This window comes from Saccopteryx leptura, chromosome 6 (genome assembly GCF_036850995.1).
Source record: "Saccopteryx leptura isolate mSacLep1 chromosome 6, mSacLep1_pri_phased_curated, whole genome shotgun sequence".
Classification (NCBI taxonomy): domain Eukaryota; kingdom Metazoa; phylum Chordata; class Mammalia; order Chiroptera; family Emballonuridae; genus Saccopteryx; species Saccopteryx leptura.
In genome coordinates this window covers 149,929,843-149,949,902 of record NC_089508.1, presented here as the reverse complement: position 1 = coordinate 149,949,902, position 20,060 = coordinate 149,929,843, and the positions used below count along the sequence as shown (strand labels likewise).

The window sequence follows — 20,060 nt, the reverse complement described above, 5'->3', positions numbered from 1 at the left end:
ATTTCCCATTTAGTTGGCTGTCTGTTTATTTTATCAGTTTCTCTTGCTGAGCAAAAACTTCTTAGTCTGATGTAGTCCCATTCATTAATTTTTGCCTTCACTTCTCTTGCCTGTGGAGTCAAATTCATAAAATGCTCTTTAAAACCAAGGTCCATGAGTTTAGTACCTATGTCTTCTACTATGTACTTTATTGTTTCAGGTCTTATGTTTAGATCTTTGATCCATTTTGAGTTCATTTTAGTACAAGGGGACAAATTGTAGTCCAGTTTCATTCTTTTGCTTGTGGCTTTCCAGTTTTCCCAGCACCATTTATTGAAGAGGCTTTCTTTTCTCCATTGTGTGTTCTTGGCCCCTTTATCAAAAATTATTTGACTATATATATGTGATTTTATTTCTGGGCTTTCTATTCTGTTCCATTGGTCTGAGTGTCTATTTTTCTGCCAACACCATGCTGTTTTGATTGTCGTGGCCCTATAATATAGTTTGAAGTCAGGTATTGTAATGCCCCCAGCTTCATTATTTTTCGTTAGGATTGCTTTGGCTATTCAGGATTTTTTATAGTTCCATATAAATCTGATGATTTTTTGCTCCATTTCTTTAAAAATGTCATTGGAATTTTGATGGGAATTGCATTAAATTTGTATATTGCTTTGGATAATATGGCCATCTTGATTATATTTATTCTTCCTAACCAAGAAAAGAATATTCTTCCATCTCATTATATCTTTTTTGATTTCCCTTAACAATGGTTTGTAGTTTTAATTATATAAGTCCTTTACATTCTTTGTTATGTTTATTCCTAGGTATTTTATTTTTTCTGTTGCAATCGTGAAGAGGATTATTCTTTTGAGTTCATTCTCAAATGTTTCATTGTTGGCATATAGAAAGGCTATGGACTTCTGTATGTTAATTTTGTATCCTGAGACCTTACTCTATTAGCTCATTGTTTCTAGTAGTCTTTTTGTGGATTCTTTGGGGTTTTCGATGTATGGGATAATATCATCTGCAAAAAGTGATACCTTTACTTCTTCTTTTCTGATATGGATGCCTTTTATTTCTTTGTCTTGTCTGATTGCTCTGGCTAGAACCTCTAGTACCACATTAAATAAGAGTGGGGAGAGTGGACAACCCTATCTTGTTCCTGATTTAAGGGGGAAAGCCTTCAGTTTTGTGCCATTTAATATGATGTTAGCTGATGCTTTATCATATATGGTCTTTATCATGTTGAGATATTTTTTTTCTATACCTATTTTGTTGAGAGTCTTAAACATAAAATTGTGTTGTATTTTATCGAAAGCCTTTTCTGCATCTATTGATAAGATCATGTGGTTTTTGTTCTTTGTTTGGTGATATGGTGTATTACGTTAACCATTTTACGTATGTTGAACCATCCTTGAGATTCTGGGATGAATCCCACTTGATCATGATGTATTATTTTTTTAAAATGTTGTTGTATTTGATTTGCTAGTATTTTATTTAGTATTTTAGCATCTGTATTTATTAGAGATATTGGTCTGTAGTTTTCTTTTGTTGTGCCATCCTTGCCTGGTTTGGTTTGAGGGTTATGTTGACCTCATAAAATGTGTTTGGAAGTATTGCTTCTTCTTCAATTTTTTGGAAAACTTTCAGTAGAATAGGAACCAAGTCTTTTTTGAATGTTTGATAAAATTTGCTGGTATAGCCGTCTGGGCCTGGTCTTTTATATTTGGGGAGGTTTTTAATGTTTTTTTCTATTTCTTCTCTACTAATAGGTCTGTTTAGGCTTTCTGCTTCTTCTTGACTCAGTATAAGAAGGTTGTATTGTTCTAGGGATTTATCTATTTCTTCTAGGTTGTTCAATTTAGTGGCATAAAGTTTTTCATAGTATAATAATTTTTTGTATATCTATGATGTCCGTGGTGATTTCTCCTCTTTTATTTTTGATTTTGTTTCTATGAGTTCTTTCTCTTTTTTCCTTGGTAAGTCTTGCCAAGGGTTTGTCAATTTTGTTGATCTTTTCAAAGAACCAGCTCCTTGTTCTATTAATTTTTTCTATAGTTTTTCTGTTCTCTATTTCATTTATTTCTGCTCTGATTTTTATTATCTCCTTTCTTCAGCTGGTTTTGCGTTGTCTTTGTTCTTCTTTTTCCAGTTTCTTAAGGTGTGAAGTTAAGTGGTTCACTTGGGCTCTCTCTTGTTTGTTCATATATGCCTGAAGTGATATGAACTTCCCTCTTATCACTGCTTTTGTTGCATCCCATAGATTCTGATATGTCGTATTGTCATTTTCATTTGTCTGTATATATCTCTTGATCTCTGCACTTATTTCTTCTTTGACCCATTCATTTTTTAAAAGCATGTTGTTTAGTTTCCACATTTTTGTGGGATTTTTTTCCTCTTTTTTGTAGTTGAATTCTAGTTTCAAGGCTTTATGATCAGAAAATATGCTTGGTACAACTTTGATTTTTCTAAATTTGCTGATGTTGTTTTTATGGCCCAACATATGGCCAATTCTTGAGAATGATCCATGTACACTGGAGAAAAATGTATACTCTGTCACTTTGGGATGAAATGTCCTGTAGCTGTCTATCATATCCATGTGCTCTAGTGTTTTGTTTAAGACCAATATATCTTTGTTGATTCTCTTTTTGGATGACTGATCCAGAGCCATCAGCGGTATATTGAGGTCTCCAAGTATGATTGTATTTTTGTCAGTTTTTGTTTTAAGGTCAATAAGTAGCTGTCATATATTTTGGTTCTCCTTGGTTTGGTGCATATATATTAAGAATTGTTATGTCTTCTTGATTCAGTGTCCCCTTAGCCATTATGAAATGGCCATTTTTGTCTATGAGTACTTTTGCTGTCTTGTAGTCCGCATTATCAGATATGAGTATTGCTACGCCTGCTTTTTTTTGGATGTTATTTGCTTGGAGTATTGTTTTCCAGACTTTTACTTTGAATTTGTTTTTTCCCTTGTTGCTCAGATGAGTTTCTTGTAGGCAGCATACAGTTGGATTTTCTTTTTTAATTCATTCTGCTGCTCTGTACCTTTTTATTTGTGAGTTTAATCCATTTACAGTTAGTGTAATTATTGACACTTGTGAGTTCCCTATTGCCATTTTATATATTGCTTTCTGTTAGTTTTGTGTCTTGTTTGATCCTTCTCTTTCGTTTTTCTATCTTTTGTTTTTATTTGGTTGTATCCCATACATCTTTCCTCTGTTGCTATCTTTTTTTAAATCATGTGCCTCTGTGGTGGTTTTTCAATGGTGGTTACCATTTAGTAATGAAAGGGTTCCTACCCTGTTTATTGTAGTACACTGTCTTGTGAGTACTTTTGCACTGCATCATCTTTTGCTCCTGTTAATCTCCATCCTCTCCTCCCCCCCTTTTTTTTTGTTGTTGTCACAGTTTCTATTTGGTTTTATTGTGTTCTTCTTGGAGCTTTTACTTGTGGCTTTGTTTTTTTTTTTTGTTGTTGTTCTTTGTATCTGATTGGAGAACTCCCTTTAGTAATTCCTGGAGTGGGGGTTTTCTGATGATAAATTCTCGCATCTTTTCTTTATCTGTGAATGTTTTTATTTCTCCTTCATATTTGAAGGGGAGCTTTGATAGGTATAGTAGTCATGGCTGAAAGTTCCTCTCTTTCAGGACTTTAAATATTGGGGTCCACTCTCTTCTAGCTTGTAGAGTTTCTGTTGAGAAATCTGATGATAATCTAATGGGCCTTCCTTTATATGTTGTATTCTTCTTTTTCCTAGCTGCCTTGAGAATTTTTTCTTTGTCATTGGTTTGTGCCAATTTCATTATGATGTGCCTTGGAGTAGGTTTGTTGGGGTTAAGAAAACTCGGTGTTGTGTTTGCTTCTTGATTTTGAGGCTTTATTTCTTTCCACAGGCTTGGGAAGTTCTCATCTATTATTTGTTTGAGTATGTTCTCCATTCCATTTTATCTCTCTTCTCCCTCTGATATACCTATTATTCTTATGTTATTCTTTTTGATGGATTCAGATAATTCCTGTAGGGCTATCTCATTTTTTTAATTTTTGAGTCTCTTTCTTCTTCTCTCTGTTGTGCCTCAAGTTGCTTGTCTTCTATTTCACTAATCCTACCTTCTATCTGGACTGTTCTATTACCTAAGCTTGTTACCTCATTTTTCAGCTCGTGAATTGAGTTTTTCATCTCTGTTTGATTTGTTTTTATAGTTTCAATTTCCTTGGTAATATATTCTTTGTGTTCATTGAGTTTTTTTCTGAGCTCCCTAAATTGTCTTTCTGTGTTTTCTTGTATATCTCTGAGTATTTTTAGGATTTCTATTTTAAATTCTCTGTCATTTAACTCCAAGGTTTCCAATATATTAAATTTTTTCTCCATAGATTTTTTTCTCATCTATCTGTGTTACCTCTCTTTATTTTGTATCCATGATATTCGATTTTCTCTTCCTTAATGGCATCTGAGGGTGGTTTTGTTGATAGTATTAATGAGACTTAATAAAGAATAAAAAGTTAAAAAAAACAAAAATAAAAAATAGAAAAGAGTTTTTTTTTTAAATAATTAAAAAATTTTTAAAAAGAGGTAAAAAGAAAATTATCCTCCCCTCCTTTTTTCCTCTCCTCTCCTGTCCCCTCTTTCTTGAGAAAATCTTGTGGTGAACTGTGTATTATATCGTACTAAATAAAACAAACAATGCCTATAATGGAGGGCCTGAGTTGGGGAGAAGTAATAAAGGGGGAAAGAAGGGGGTATGGACCCACAAAATGCAAATAAGGAAAAAAATTGGGTCAAGAATAAAATGATTTGCTTTTAGGTGTTGGTTGACTAAGAGATATGATGAGAGGAATAAGAGGGAAACAGGAAAATAGGGGGAATAAATTTAAAAATTACTATTATATTTAGTGGAACAAGAACTAGATAAAATGGAGAGCCAGGGTTGGGAGCACTGCTAGTGAGTTAAAAAAGTGAAGTAAAAACCCCCCAAAATGCCACAAACATAAGTTTGAGTTCCAGATAAGATAATTTGTTCGTTATTGAATGAGAGGAGATGTAAAGGAGAAAGGAAGTAACTAATTAATATAGAGGGAGAAAATAAAGGGAGAAAAAAAGAAAGAAAAAAAGAGGGAACCACTAAAAGAAGAAAAAAGAAAAAAAAGGAGAGAGAGAGAATTAAAGGTTTTGGAGTGCAACCCTCATAGAGAGAAAGGAAGAGGAAAGAAAAGATAATGGGAGATGTAACACTTATGGGTAGTGTAGTTCAAGTAGAGGAGAGAGTAAGACTGGTAGAGAATTAAACGACCAAATTGAAAGAGGAACAAAAAAATCAAGACATGAAGATAAGAGAAACAAATGAACAACTATAATAAAATAGGATAGGTTATAAAGTCTGTGGATTATTCTTGATTTTGAGAGGTTATCTTCTTGCTTTTTCTTTTCTCTCCCTCTTCCTGGTCGGTGACTCTGTACTCCGGGTTCTGCCCCTTTGGCACGCTCAGGTAGAGGTTTGCAGTTGATAAGTCTCTATGGTGATGTCATATATTGGGCTTCAGTCTCGTTGACAGTTGAGGCTCATTAGCATTTGTAGGCTCTGACAGTGAGAGAGTCCGTGTTCCCGGAGCCTCTCTCCTAGTCTTTCCTTCCTCAATTAGTAGCCTGGTAATCCAGCTATGGGGTTGCTGCTGCCTCTGCTTGGATAGTAAGAGGCTCAAAGAGCTGGCAACTCCCCACTCTATTCCCACTCAGCACAGGGCTCTCGGTAAAGCTCAATCAATCAGAGCTGCTAGCATAATCAGGCGGGGCTTCCGCCCACACAAAGACCTCTGACTCTGCCACTCTGTCTGGTAACACAGGCGGGCGGGCGAGTGCCCACTCCTGGGACACTCAAAGGAATCTCTTGCTCACTATCTGTGCGCGCAGACCAGGATATCAGGCCGGCAGTCTCACACTCGGAGTGAAACCCCCCGCCCGCACGGAAAAGTTGTAGTGTTGGAATTAGCTCTTGCTCCTTCCCCATGCGCGGCTCTTTCAGGGCGCTGGGGCGGCCTGGAGATTCAGCTTTTGGCCTACACAAAGGCCCCTGACTCTGCCTCTCTGTGGGGTAACATGGGCGCCCACTCCTGAGGCGGTCGGAGGAATCTCTTGCCCACTATCTGCACGCGGCAACCAGGATATCAGGCCAGCCGTCTCACACTCTGAGTGAATCCCATGCCCGCACGGAAAAGTTTCATTGTTGGAATTAGCTCTCGCTCTCTCCCCATGCGCGGCTTTTTCAGGGCGCTGGGGCGGTACCGAGATTCTGCTTTTCAGCCCACACAAAGGTCTCTGACTCTGCCTCTCTGTGGGATAACATGGGCGCCCACTCCCGGGGCTTTCGGAGGAATCTCTCGCCCACTATCTGTGCACGCCGACCAGGAGATCGGGGAAAATGGCTGCCCCACTTTTCTTTCTTTATCTGGGTTTTGCGCGAGTGTTAGCTTGTATTGCCTGGGTTGCCACAGGCTCAGTTTTTCCTCGGCTTGGATCTCCGTGCCACAGCCTGGTTCGTCCGTTTGTGCCATGGTCTGGATCTATTCATCCCCTTTGCCTGCCTTAGTTTCTATACTCTCAGTTCCCAGTGAAAGCAGCCCTATTTAGGTTAGTGAGAAAGGCGGAGTATTTCTTACTCCCTATTTCCTTCAGGATTTGATTATATATTTAGCTAATTTTTCACTCGACCATACCTTCGACTGTATTGTGGAACATCTGGAGACTCCAAGGATAGATTTTTCTGTTTCTGGTTGAAGATCTTGTTGAGTTTTTGGGGAGATTTATCGGTATTGCTTCCTACCGCACCATTACTCTGGCATCATCCATTGTTTTGTTTTTGCCTGGCCTCATAGAATGAGTTAGCAAGTCTTCCCTCTACTTTAGTTCCAAGGAAAATTTGAAGACCAGTGTGTTAGTTCTCTAATGTTTGGTAGAATTTTCCAATGAAGCCATAAAGTCGAGGACTTTTCTTGGTTGGAATATTTTTGATTACTGATTCAGTCTGCTTACTAATTATTAGGTATGTTTAGGAATTCTGTTTCTTTGTGATTCAGTCTTGGTAGGTTTTGTGTTTAAGAATTTGAGCATTTCATATCCAATTGGTTAGCATAGTATCTTAAGATAAAATTTTTCTCAATACATAGTTGGAGGCTTTTACATTTTTTAAATTGTTTACTTTATTGATTTTAGAAAGAGGAAAGGAGAGAAAGAGAGACAGGAACATGGTTTTGTTCCTGCATGTGCCCTGACCAGGGATAGAACCAGCAACATCTGTGTTTTAGGATGATGCTCTAACTAGCTGATCCATCTGGCCAGGGCCAGAGTAATTTCTTACAGTCCTATTTTGCATCTGTAGCATCAATTACAATGTTCCCACTCTCATTTCCAATTTGTTGTCTTTTTTTTTTCTTTTCTTAGTCCATCTAGCTTAAAAGTTTGTCAATATTGTTGATCTTTTCAAAGAACCAACTTCTGGTTTTGTTTATTTTCTCATTTATTTTTATCTTCTTTATTTCACTTATCCCTGTGATAATCTCTATTATTTTCTTCCTTCTGTTTGCTGTTTCTAGTTCCTTAATTTGTAAAGTTAGGTTGCTAATTTGAGATCTTTCTTGTTTTAACTGTACGTGTTTACAGTTAGTAGTTTCCTCCCTAGTTCTGCTTTCACTGCATCCCAATCAGTTTCGGGTAGTGGTGTTTTCATTTCCATTTGTCTCAATATATTCTCTAATTTTTCTGTGATTTTTCTTTGATTCATTGGTTGTGTATGTTGTTTCACTTTTCACAATTATATGAATTTTTCTTCTGTTATTGATTTCTAACTTCATCCCATTGTGGTCAGAGAAGATACTTTGTTTGATATCTATCTTTTAGGACATAGATTCTTTGGGGGGGGCACTATTTATCCTGCCACAACCTCAGTCACTAATTTCTATCCAGTAGTTTATACTAAAGCCGAGCCTTCCCTGTGATCTCTCTTCACCACTCTAATACATCAGTAAGCCCTATCAGTTACTCAGATCTATCCCTTTCTTTGCATATCTACTGTGACCCCTAACCAGGCCCCTCCCTATGACATTGTTCTCTTTTGTTTCCTTTGTGGCACTTAGCACTGTCTGAATTGTTTTATTTGCTTGCATGCATTCTTTTATATTGTCTATCTTCATTATTAATTCTTGATAGCAGGGTTCACTTTGCTCAGATCTATATCTGCAATAACTAAACAGTGTCTGGCCGACAGGAAGTAACAAAGACTTTCTGAGTGAATTTTAATTAAGAAAAGATGGTTCACATTTGTACAGGGGTCCTCAGGTTACGATAGCCTTGACATACGACATTTCGAGTTTATGAAGCTCTCTTCCATAAAACTTTAAAAAAATTGATAGCATTGTACTTACGGACTAGGTGGGAGAACTAGTTTGGTTGTGTGCAGTGGAAGAATACACAGTAACATGGCATGTGAGTGAGGGAGGTGGCATCCCCAGTACACTCACCTATGCCATTTTGGACTGTTAAAAAAAGCGTAAGTAATCAGTTTGTATTAGGCTAGGGCAGGGGTCCCCAAACTACGGCCCACGGACCACATGTGGCCCCCTGAGACCATTTATCCGGACCTAGCCGCACTTCTGGAAGGGGCACCTCTTTCATTGGTGGTCAGATGTGAGTGCATCCTGTGCTCCTGGAGTACTGTATGTGGCGGTGCCGGAAGCGCATCATATCACTTGTTACAGCTAGCAGTGACAAATATGTAACAGGACATTGACCATCTCATTAGCCAAAAGCAGGCCCATAGTTCCCATTGAAATACTGGTCAGTTTGTTGATTTAAATTTACTTGTTCTTTATTTTAAATATTGTATTTGTTCCCATTTTGTTTTTTTACTTTAAAATAAGATATGTGCAGTGTGCATAGGGATTTGTTCATGGGTTTTTTTATAGCCCGGCCCTCCAACTGTCTGAGCGACAGTGAACTGGCCCCTTGTATAAAAAGTTTGGGGACCCCTGGGCTAGGGTGTATTTTAACTTACACCAAATTTTGGGGTGGGTACATCACTGTCATAGGAAGGGGACTATGTCATAACCCAAGGATCCTTGTGTAGTGATTAGTAATAGCCAGCGCATTAAATATATCCATTAAAGAAATCCTCACAATAACTCTATGAAGTGTGGAGCACTAATTGCCCAATTTTTAAAATCACAGACTATAGGAACAGAGTTTAAGTTTCTGTTCCTAGGTCACACATCTAAAAGAAACTATGGCCCTAAAGGTAAACCCAAGGAATGTGGCCATAGGATCTGGTTTTTGCTGTTTCCTTTTTACCTTTTCTTTTTAAATCATTGCCTTCCATACAACACTTTTGATTTTAAAGTACATGTCATGTATGAACAAATTTTCCTTGAAATTCTCCCAAACTTCCTCATTTCCCCCTTAATTAATGTGATCAATTGTTGTATAAAGTACTTTCAGTGGATTACAAATCATGAAATGACTGTTTGTCTCTGTTTCTACCTCCAAACCTACCAGATCCTATCCATCTTCTTCCCTGATGCAGATCTCTAAACATAAATCTTCAGCTACATTTGTTATTAAAAGACTATTCACCTTAAAAAAGAAATTATGTATCTGTGTTAGTGTCTGGCCTCACTGTCAGTTTTCCTTGTGCTTAGTATAAGGCTTTGTCATAAGCTACCAGGGTCTTTTGATTATATCAAGAAATTGCGTTGGTCCCCCTAAAAGTCCTGAATACTAGTCTTGGGATTAAATCAAGGTTAAAAATACAAGTACAATACCATGTTTGTTTGAGAACCCACTAAGTTTCTTCATTTGCTTATGTGAGGAAAATGCAGTTATCCTGATGAATTAGAGGAAGTGGACAAGAACGAAGATGAAAACCAGTTGCATAATATAATCAAGATAATAGGCATGGGAGAAACAGTGGCTTCTAGAGACACTGAGGAAACTGAACCACTGAAACTTGTTGGAAAGTGGGTGTGAGTATTGATAGATGATAAAGATTCTACAATGACTTCAAGATATCGGGAAAGAGCAACTGGGCAAATAGTGATGGCACGTACAGGGCACATAATGAGAGGCAAATTTGGGGGGGAAATGACAGTTTTAAAATCTTAGTGCTGAAGCCTAAAGACTGGCAGAGAATACATAACATAAATCACATTTTCAAAAGGTTCCTATGGTCTTTGGAAGGAAGTCATTGAAAATTGTCATCTGAAAAAGCATGAAGAAAAAGAAAGGAAAGTTGACCTTATCCTGGAAAACTGGTCATTCTTAAACAAATCAACTTGTCTATATCAGACTGTATATTATCTTATAGGAGACATTTAATTTCCTTCCAGTACAACTATTCTTTTTCAAAACTAAGTGGCATTCCATTATGTAATTATCTGCTTTTCTGATAATTTATTGATTTGAGAGAGAGGGAGAGAGAATGGGAGAAAGAGGGAGAGAAACATCAATTTATTGTTCCCCTTATTTATGCATGGTTGATTCCTATATGTGCCCTGACTGGGGACTGACCTCAGCATGTCAGAACAAAGTTCTAATCAACTGAGCTACCCTGCCAGGGCTAATATTTTGTTAATAATGTAATAATCTATCAAAAAGCCTAAAATGAAGAGCAGAGTAGGTTACATGGACCATATATCTTTACAAAATCATTATAGCTTATGAATTTTTAAAATCTACAGGCCCTGGCCGGTTGGCTCAACGGTAGAGCGTCGGCCTAGTGTGCGGAGGACCCGGGTTCGATTCCCAGCCAGGGCACACAGGAGAAGCGCCCATTTGCTTCTCCACCCCTCCGCCGCGCCTTGCTCTCTGTCTCTCTCTTCCCCTCCTGCAGCCAAGGCTCCATTGGAGCAAAGATGGCCCGTGCGCTGGGGATGGCTCTGTGGCCTCTGCCTCAGGCGCTAAAGTGGCTCTGGTCACAACATGGCGACGCCCAGGATGGGCAGAGCATCGCCCCCTGGTGGGCAGAGCGTAGCCCCATGGTGGGCGTGCCGGGTGGATCCCGGTCGGGCGCATGCGGGAGTCTGTCTGACTGTCTCTCCCTGTTTCCAGCTTCAGAAAAATGCAAAAAAAAAAAAATAATAAAATAAAAAAAATAAAATAAAATCTACAAAAAGGTCACGTGAGCCAACGTATGTTTCCTAGAGGGTTTAGCATACAAACCAATATGGAAAAACTTCTTGCTGAAAACAGTTAAAATTGTTGAGCAAGATACAAAAGGAGGAAAAAAGAATACTTTTCAAATTTATCTCCATACTGGAGAGAAATTAAGGAATCTTCACATATGCCAAAACAAAGTATTGGGGAACCAAAGTATTCACCAATTTACCCTGACTATGAAGTCCAAAACCCTCAAGAAATTTATTTTAATGAAGTTACCAAGGTGGTTGCCATATGCAAATGAAATTTCTTTTGAAGTAATCAAACCAGGTATAATAGAATTCCATAAAGTTCAACAAATATAATTTTATGGTAAAAAAAAGTTCAGGGCCCTGGCCGGTTGGCTCAGTGGTAGAGCATCGGCCTGGTGTGCAGGGGTGCCGGGTTCGATTCCCAGCCAGGGCACACAGGAGAAGCGCTCATCTGCTTCTCCACCCCTCCCCCTCTCCTTCCTCTCTGTCTCTCTCTTCCCCTCCCGCAGCGAGGCTCCATTGGAGCAAGGATGGCCCGGGCGCTGGGGATGGCTCCTTGGCCTCTGCCCCAGGCACTAGAATGGCTCTGGTCGCGGCAGAGCGACGCCCCGGAGGGGCAGAGCATCACCCCCTGGTGGGCAGAGCATCGCCCCCTGGTGGGCGTGCCGGGTGGATCCCGGTCGGGCGCATGCGGGAGTCTGTCTGACTGTCTCTCCCTGTTTCCAGCTTCAGAAAGATAAAAAAAAAAAAAAAAAAGTTCAGAATTCACAAAGGGAAATAGATACTACAAATAAAACAATAAAAATAAAGGCAAGAGGAGTGAGAAATATTTATTTGTTTCATATATAGAAAATATAAAAATATTATAGTATGTTTAAATATATAAAGAGGTCTTTAAAAGTAAGAATAAATAAAAATCAACTAAACATATATTTAGAGAACCAAATATAATTTTTAAAATAAAATTTTAAAAACAACAGAAAACAGGGAAGGAGAAGAAATACAGCAAGCAAGGGGAAAAAAGCACAAAATAAGATAGTATAAACAAATCAAAATGCCAGCTATTTAAAAACCTAAACCTCTAGTTAAAAGACTAAGTTTGTAAGACTGGACTTAAAAAAAAATTATGTGTATAGTTTTTTTAAGAAAAATTTTCAGGAAGTTTTAGTGAAGATTTTTCCAAAAATATTCTTTTATAATTGTGCACTAAATATATATTGACATACAGAAGGAAAATGGCTATAGTACAAATCTAGGCCAAAAAGATTTCTCAAATTATTTCATAGACTTTAAGATAAATACAAGGAAATACTTTACTTTTTAGGAAAAATCTTTTTTTAATCAGTTTAGTATTATCTGAAGTATTTCCATTTGTAGAGGGTAATAGATATTTTCAAAGTGTTGCAAGTTTTTTGTCAACATACTTTTTTTCAAGTTTAAAATTTAAGGTGAAAATTAATATTTATATATTTTCACAAACCAGAAAATATATGTTTAACATTTTATCTAAAACATATGTTATATGTTGTACATTATAAATATACTATTTTCTAGAAATTGAGATGGATGAGGTAAAATTTTAATAGTTTTGTTAATACATTGTTTGTTATGTGAATATAAGCATCAGAAAATCCCTCAATGGGCCAGAAAAACCTTAACAGATAAATGAATAATTTACTTAATTTAATTAAAAATGCAAATGACAAATAGACAAATGAATAAATGTCTTTAACCTTCATAGTAATCAAACAAGAGTTGTTTTTTTTTAATTTATTTTATTTTATTTTTTTATAAATAAATTTTTATTTTAATGGGGTGACATCAATAAATCAGGGTACATATATTAAAAAAAAACATGTCCAGGTTATCTTGTCATTCAATTCTGTTGCATACCCATCACCCAAAGAGAGATTGTCCTCCGTCACCTTGTATCTAGTTTTCTTTGTGCCCCTCCCCCTCTCCCTCCTTCCCTCCCCCCACCCCCCGTAACCACCACACTCTTGTCGATGTCTCTTAGTCTCGTTTTTATGTCCCACCAATGTATGGAATCCTTCAGTTCTTGTTTTTTTCTGATTTACTTATTTCACTCCGTATAATGTTATCAAGATCCCACCATTTTGTTGTAAGTGATCTGATGTCATCATTTCTTATGGCTGAATAGTATACCATGGTGTATATGTGCCACATATTCTTTATCTAGTCTTCTATTTTTTTTCCAGTGATTAAAGCCTTTAAGCAAACTCTTAGCCAATACAGCAAGAATCCATAAAAGAGTAGTGTCCTTAACATGTTCACCAAGTACAAATTGGCCCCAATACCATGCCAAATCCCTGAAAAATGCAACCCAACCCCAGTTCAGTCTGTTAGGAGCTGTCACAAGGAACAGGAGTCCAGGAAAAGTCCACATCAAGGAAAAGTTTGCATGGCACTGAAATTGTTGTCACAATTCTATACTTTGCAGCTCACATCCAAGTCCCAATGACCACTGCTTCTAGCTGGTAATGATTCAGGTAGACTGGAAAAGCCATCTGCAGCATGTGTGGATATGGAGCTTCTGTTCTCCTCTGCCTAGAGAGATGAGACCAGGTTGCTTTTCCCTGGAGCTGTGCGACTGTGGCTTGGTAAAGAGAACCTTGGGCTACACTAAGCTGGGTGGCAAAGGTAGATTCATAATAGAAGTTGGCAAAAGGGGGAAAGAGAGCACTAAATTAGGAGTAGGTCCCAGTCTGAAATATGAGTGGGGCATTGAGGTAGGAGAAATAAAGGAAACACTATATATTAAACAAAGCAGCAGAAAATAGGACTATCAACACCCACAACAGAGATCTTCAAGGAAAGAATAAAAAACCTGACTATTCAGGCAAGACATAGTTAAGTGGCCCTTGTGCAAATGAGATCAGTTTACCTGCTTCTTGGAAGAAATACCCTAGGCTCGTCCACAGTGTCGTAGATGGGGCCAATGGCCCTGGGCACCTTCAGCCTTCAGTGGCAAACCCCAGCATTCTGGGCAAGGTTAGGTCATAGGTGGCTGGAGCAGGGCTGGAAGAGACTGAACCCTCCCTTAGAAGAGTGAGGGGGAAGCCTACCTTCCAGTGTCCCTGTTTCCTCACAGCAGAGGCATGTAAGCCTGGCAGGATTTAGCTCAATGACCTTCCTTTCCACTATTGAATCAGGACCCAGATGGCATCCTATGATACCCCTTTGGGGCGTTGGAGCCTTTAAGGGCATATCCTAAAAGCTGGTAGTTCCCCTGATCTCTATTGGGCTTTTTCTGCCTCTAGGTATCTTAAAAGCCATGCTCAGAAGATCTCGCTGAGGAGTTTGAGGATCCCCATCCACCTATATAAATCTTTTCCATATATCTGGAGCTATTTGGAAAAAGACAAAACAGTGTTATTAGCTGGATCAAATAAAGAAGGTAGTAGTTTGCAGGCGAAAAAGATTTGGCGTCTCCTGTTCATCAGCATTCAAAAGAAATTTAAATTTCTTTTTAAGTAAAAAGCATGATATGGTAGACCCATAGGAGTTCCAGGATATGACTACCCCCTTTTAAATTTTTTTAAATTGACCTTAAAATATTTGCTGGGTACACTTTAATAATACCTTAACTTTAAAGATTGTAAGAATGACAAAATACAGTAAATGCTTTTACTCCATATGCAGGAGCATTTTCAGTTTAACCAGTTTAGGAAATCCAATACTAGAACAATGCATTCAGACAATGAGCTATAACATGCTTAGCAGCCTCTCCTGTTCTGACAGAGGTTACTATAAATCCAGAATATGTATCCACTGTAACGTGGACATAGGACTGTTTGCCAAATGAAGGTATATGAGTAACATCCATTTGCCAAAGTTGTCCTGGTAGGGGTCCTTGAGGGTTAACTCCAAATGAAGGGGCAGATTGTAGTATAGGACCCCTTGGATAGGATTTCTCAATCTGCCGTGCTGCTTCCCGAGAAAGTTGAAACTGTTTACACAGGGCTGCAGCATTCTGGTGATGAATAGTATGAGACTGAATTGCTCGATCTATCATGGTTCCTCCAAATAAAGGTTTGTTTTTTTAAATCTCGATTATTCAAAGTTTAATTCCTGCAATTTCTCCTCACCCATTTCCTCTGCTAGCCTTTTCCATCTCATTATTTGCCATGAGAACCCACCCGTGTTCTCCTCCTAGAAACCTGGTTATACCAAACACTTATTTTCACTCATGACGACCAAGTCAACATCATATTTTATCAGTTGCACTCCTAAATTCCTCTTGATATTTTCTCCACTACCCTAACATAAGCCACCATTACTTTCAGTTGGGCTACCGTTGCTGTTATATCCTGTTTTCTCTATCCAAAATTGTACTCACTCTGTCCTTTCTCTGCACAATATTATTCAAAACCTTTAATAGCTTTATATTTTTTTGCCTTAGGAAAAAGAGACCTCGAAATAGTAATGAGGCCTATTAGGTCTGGTTACTCCATCCCCAGCCTCATCTCTTCACGGTTCACTTGTGTACCTGGCGTTGTACACACCGGCCTCCGATTCCCACTTAGCTGCATTGAGATCCAAGGCCTTTCCATTCATAGTCTCCTCAGACTTGAATGGTTTTTCTCCGCTTCTTTTTCTTTTGGAAACATCTTCTGTAAATGACATCCTTCAGATAAGCCGTTCTGATTTCCCCATGCTACCCCCCAAGCTTCAGCTTAGTTAGAATTAGTTACTTACTTAATACAATTTGTCTCATTTCTGGTTCACCAGCTAGATTATAAAGTTCATGAAACCAGAGAATATATCTATTCTTGTTCATTTGGGGAGGTCCCAGAATTTTGAGTATTGCCTGATTTATCATTGATACTTGATAAATAATTATTGTCATGATTAAATATTATACAAGAGAAAGGTGCTTCCAAGCAGGTGCACAGAAATGTGCACTCTAGTCATTGCTATGGAAGCATTAATTAATGCAGCTTTTATGAAAATCAATTTGCAGTTGTTTTTCAAGATTTATAAATGTTCAATTTCTTCGGCTCTGTAATTCCAAATCTGGAAATCTATCCAAGGAAAATATTCAGCTGTACACATAATTAGTGTACAGCATATTTATCTGAGCATTATTTATGATATAAAACACTTGGAAACCCTTAAACAGTCAATAAATAGAGATTAGTTTAAATAATATTTAGAGAGATTATTAATTTACCAAACATTCTCATAGAATTATGACATAAAAGACTTTGATGAACATTTAAACGACTTTGACTTTTGAAAGAGACTTTAGTATTATGAGAGTCTAAATTTTTTAATTTAAGAAATTAAATTATTTGGAAATATAAATCTTTAGTTTAAAATGGTAATCATGATATCTCATTTCTATGTCATGAATCTCATTTAAATAGTAGCAGAGATCAGTTTAAATAAGAAATGGAGAAAAAGAATGTAGGTAAACAAAGTTATTCTATAAAATTCCATAAAAGTGATGGCTGTTTAGGGGTGAGAATTAGCATTTACCTCTCATTTTTGTACACAGTACATCACAAACTAGGGATGTAAAAAGGTCTTGTTCTGTTTTTAAGACCAACATAATATTTTTGAAATTCTTTTGTCATGAATATAACCCTGTCATTTTGACATGTCAGTTAACATGCCATTAATGACATACTTTCCTGAATCACTTAAAGAGATATGGAGCATGTCATGCCCGCCCTCACATTGTTTGTAGGATCAGACAACACAGAGCCTTAAAATAAGAATATACCAAAGAATAAGTGATTAAGGACCAAAATAAAGGTTACAGACATCAAATGTCCAAAGAAGGCTGGAGGAGGTGAAGATAAATATGGCCACGTAGTTGAGACTATTTTAGGAGAGAGAGCTTGTGGCATTTGCTATGATGTCAGACATTCCCAGCCAGGCCATGCTCATGTTTTAGGTCAGGGAATTGACCCATTGGCTTAGAAATGAGTGAAATTACTTTTAATGAAGTCATGTAAAGTGGATATTGAGGATTGCTGCTTACTGATTAATTCTCATAATATTTTTGAACCTCCTGCTAGCTCTCCGAGACACTGGAAAACAGTCTATCAATAGTGACTGGAAGATTGAACACTCTGGAGCCTTCAACTTAGCGGGAACTACTGTTCATTACGTAAGACGAGGCCTCTGGGAGAAGATCTCTGCCAAAGGCCCTACTACATCACCTTTACACCTCCTGGTATGAGGGAAAGAGTTGATAAAATTGCATAATCTGCTCCCCTAAGGCAAAGGACATTCCCTCCATGCCTTCTCTCATCTTTTTTTCCAAATTTGAAATGTCATGTGGACATTTACATCATTTAGGAGGTGGGTTTAGGAATTTTTAAAATGTGTTTTCAATTGTGATACATAAAAACAGAAATTATTACAAGAGGAACAAAATTTTAAAGGGACCTGCAGTCTCAAAGTAGTGATGAATTACAGGCAACAAAGAGCCTCTTTATCCTAAAGGCGGACATTCACTAACCAGAGTGGGTGTCTGTGAAGAGATTGCAATAATGTAGTAAATCATCGCATTTTATGTATCCCTGAATTGGGCCTTGTCTGAATCTGTATAAAATGCCTTTGATAAAATGGTACTGTTTCTGGGGAAAAGATCTGGTAACTATTTCAAACAGTGCTTCTGATTACTCTGTTCCATTTTCATGCTAGGTTAATTGATTCCCGTAAAGAATTATGAAAATTGGAATATTTGGGATAAATTTCTTTACCATGTAATAAAACACTAGGCATGAGGCAGAACAGAGTTTGGAGTGAAAAAAGCAGGGCAGTGGGGCTTTGCATCCAAGCTGGTTGCAAGTTCAAATGCCCTTCTTGACCTTGATCACTGCAGTCCGTGCTGACGGCTTAGGAACCAGGGAACAGACTGCACAGTTGGCGTGTTTTCCATTCTAGTGACAAAGTCTAAAACATAGACATTTCAACACCTCTATAAGTCCACATGTAAAAACGACTTTAAAACATGATCAACTGACTCTATTTGGAGTGTGGTATGCCACGTTATTTAGTATCGCCACACGATTTAAGTTGAATTTGTCTTCAATTGGAGACATCTGTGTTGCTAGATGAGAAGCTAGAGGTTCAAATCATGTACGGGCCCATTAGCTTTTCCTGCTTTAGTATGCCTGCAGAGGTTCTTGTTAAAGTGCACACTCTGATTTGTTTGGTCTGGGGTAGAACCCGAGTTCTACATTTCTAACCAGCTCCCAAGTGATTAGTCCCCACTGCTAGTCCAGGGATCACATTTAAAGTAACAATGGTTTCTAGAACTGCAATCAACAAGTTTTTACCAGCAGGGATAGAGGGAGCCATAAGAGTTTTATGGGGACCTTCTGTTCCAAATCTTGGTAATGATGGTTGCAATGGTGATGATGATGATAACTACCATTCACTGAGCACTAACTCAGACATTGTCCAAAGGGCTTTATGTTTATTATAGCATTTAATCCTCACAATAACCCTGAGTAATAGGTATTATTATTATTCCATTGTATTGACCAACTATGTTTTAGAAAGATTAAATAATAGGCAGAATATCTCCCAATAAATTACTCAGCTAAAAATAAACCAGGTATTAATCAATCTACTATGCTGCCTCTCCTGATAAGAGCTTAGATCTAAGTAAGCTCTTTACACCAGTCAGCCTTGGATTTTAAGTGTATGTATACTTTGAATAATTATTTGTTCACCTCCCTACAACTTCTCTGGATCTTAGTATTTCATTCAAATGAGAAACCTCACTCTGTGCTGTGTGCTGTCAGGCAGAGAGGGGAAAAATGATTAAACAAACATTGTGTGACCGATATCTGGCTCTTTCCATGACTGGGTCACTTACTTTTTTACACTTATTTTTTAACTTACAGTTGACATTAAATATTATATTAGTTTCAGGTGTACAACATAATGATTAGATATTTATATACCTTATAAAGTGCTCACCCTGAGGTCACTTAAAATAACAACATTTCCAACAAATATTTTTAATGACTGGATTGCAGGAAATGCCATCAGGTTGCCTGCCTTATATGAATGTAACCTACATTTTTTATGGAACAAGACTGAAACTCTTTTACTGAGCCTCTAATTCAAACTCTTAAAACAGTTGATATGAGACCTCGGTGCTGGGCAGACAGGTTCCTTGCTGCAGACTTCTTAATCTGACTGGTAATTACCAAGGTTTTTCCTGGAAGCATGAAACATAATTAAAGTCAGTGAACTATGTCTAAAAGAAGGCATCTGTGTGACCTGGATTTATTTAGTAATCCAAGAGAAACGGCACTTCTAAGATATTTTTCTTTAATGACTATTACAGATTGAAAACCAGTACTGCATTTTGAAAGGCAATACCTCTGCCATGCTTCAGTGTGTGCCCCTCAGCTGTAACACGGTCACACTTTCCTTCTTGCAAAAGCATGCTGCCAACTTCAGATGGTTTCAGGCGGAGCTGGTGGTTTTGTAGCCAAGGTCTCTATTTTAAATGGCATTATTTATTCAGACAGTCTAAAGTTATATCAATGAAAAAGTAGTTTTTTAAGGAAAAAATAGACATGTTTTCATTTAATTAAATAAGTTGGCAAGTAGCTGTTATTTATATGTTCATTTCATTTAATTAAAAGATATGTAATAACCCGAGTCATCAAGAAAAAAATGAAGATTCAAATAAATAAAATCAAAAAGGAAAGAGAAGTAACAACCAACATCACAGAAGTACTAAGGATATTAAGAAAACATTATAAACAAGTATATGCCAACACATCAGATAATATGGATGAAATGGATAAATTCGTAGAAGCAAACAATCTTCCAAAACTGAATCAAGAAGAAACAGAATCTGAGCAGACTGACTACAAATAATAAAATAGAAGCAGTAATCAAAAACTCC

General features: G+C 37.5%; 1 protein-coding gene across 1 annotated transcript in view; it reads left to right on the top strand.

Moving 5' to 3' along the window:
- Positions 1–20,060, top strand: part of ADAMTS19 (ADAM metallopeptidase with thrombospondin type 1 motif 19) — a 446,085-nt gene that overhangs the window by 359,690 nt on the left and 66,335 nt on the right. Inside the window, exon 17 of the mRNA XM_066341625.1 lies at positions 17,200–17,357. Within this exon, the coding sequence (XP_066197722.1) occupies positions 17,200–17,357 (158 nt within the window). The remainder of the gene's footprint in view (positions 1–17,199; positions 17,358–20,060) is intronic.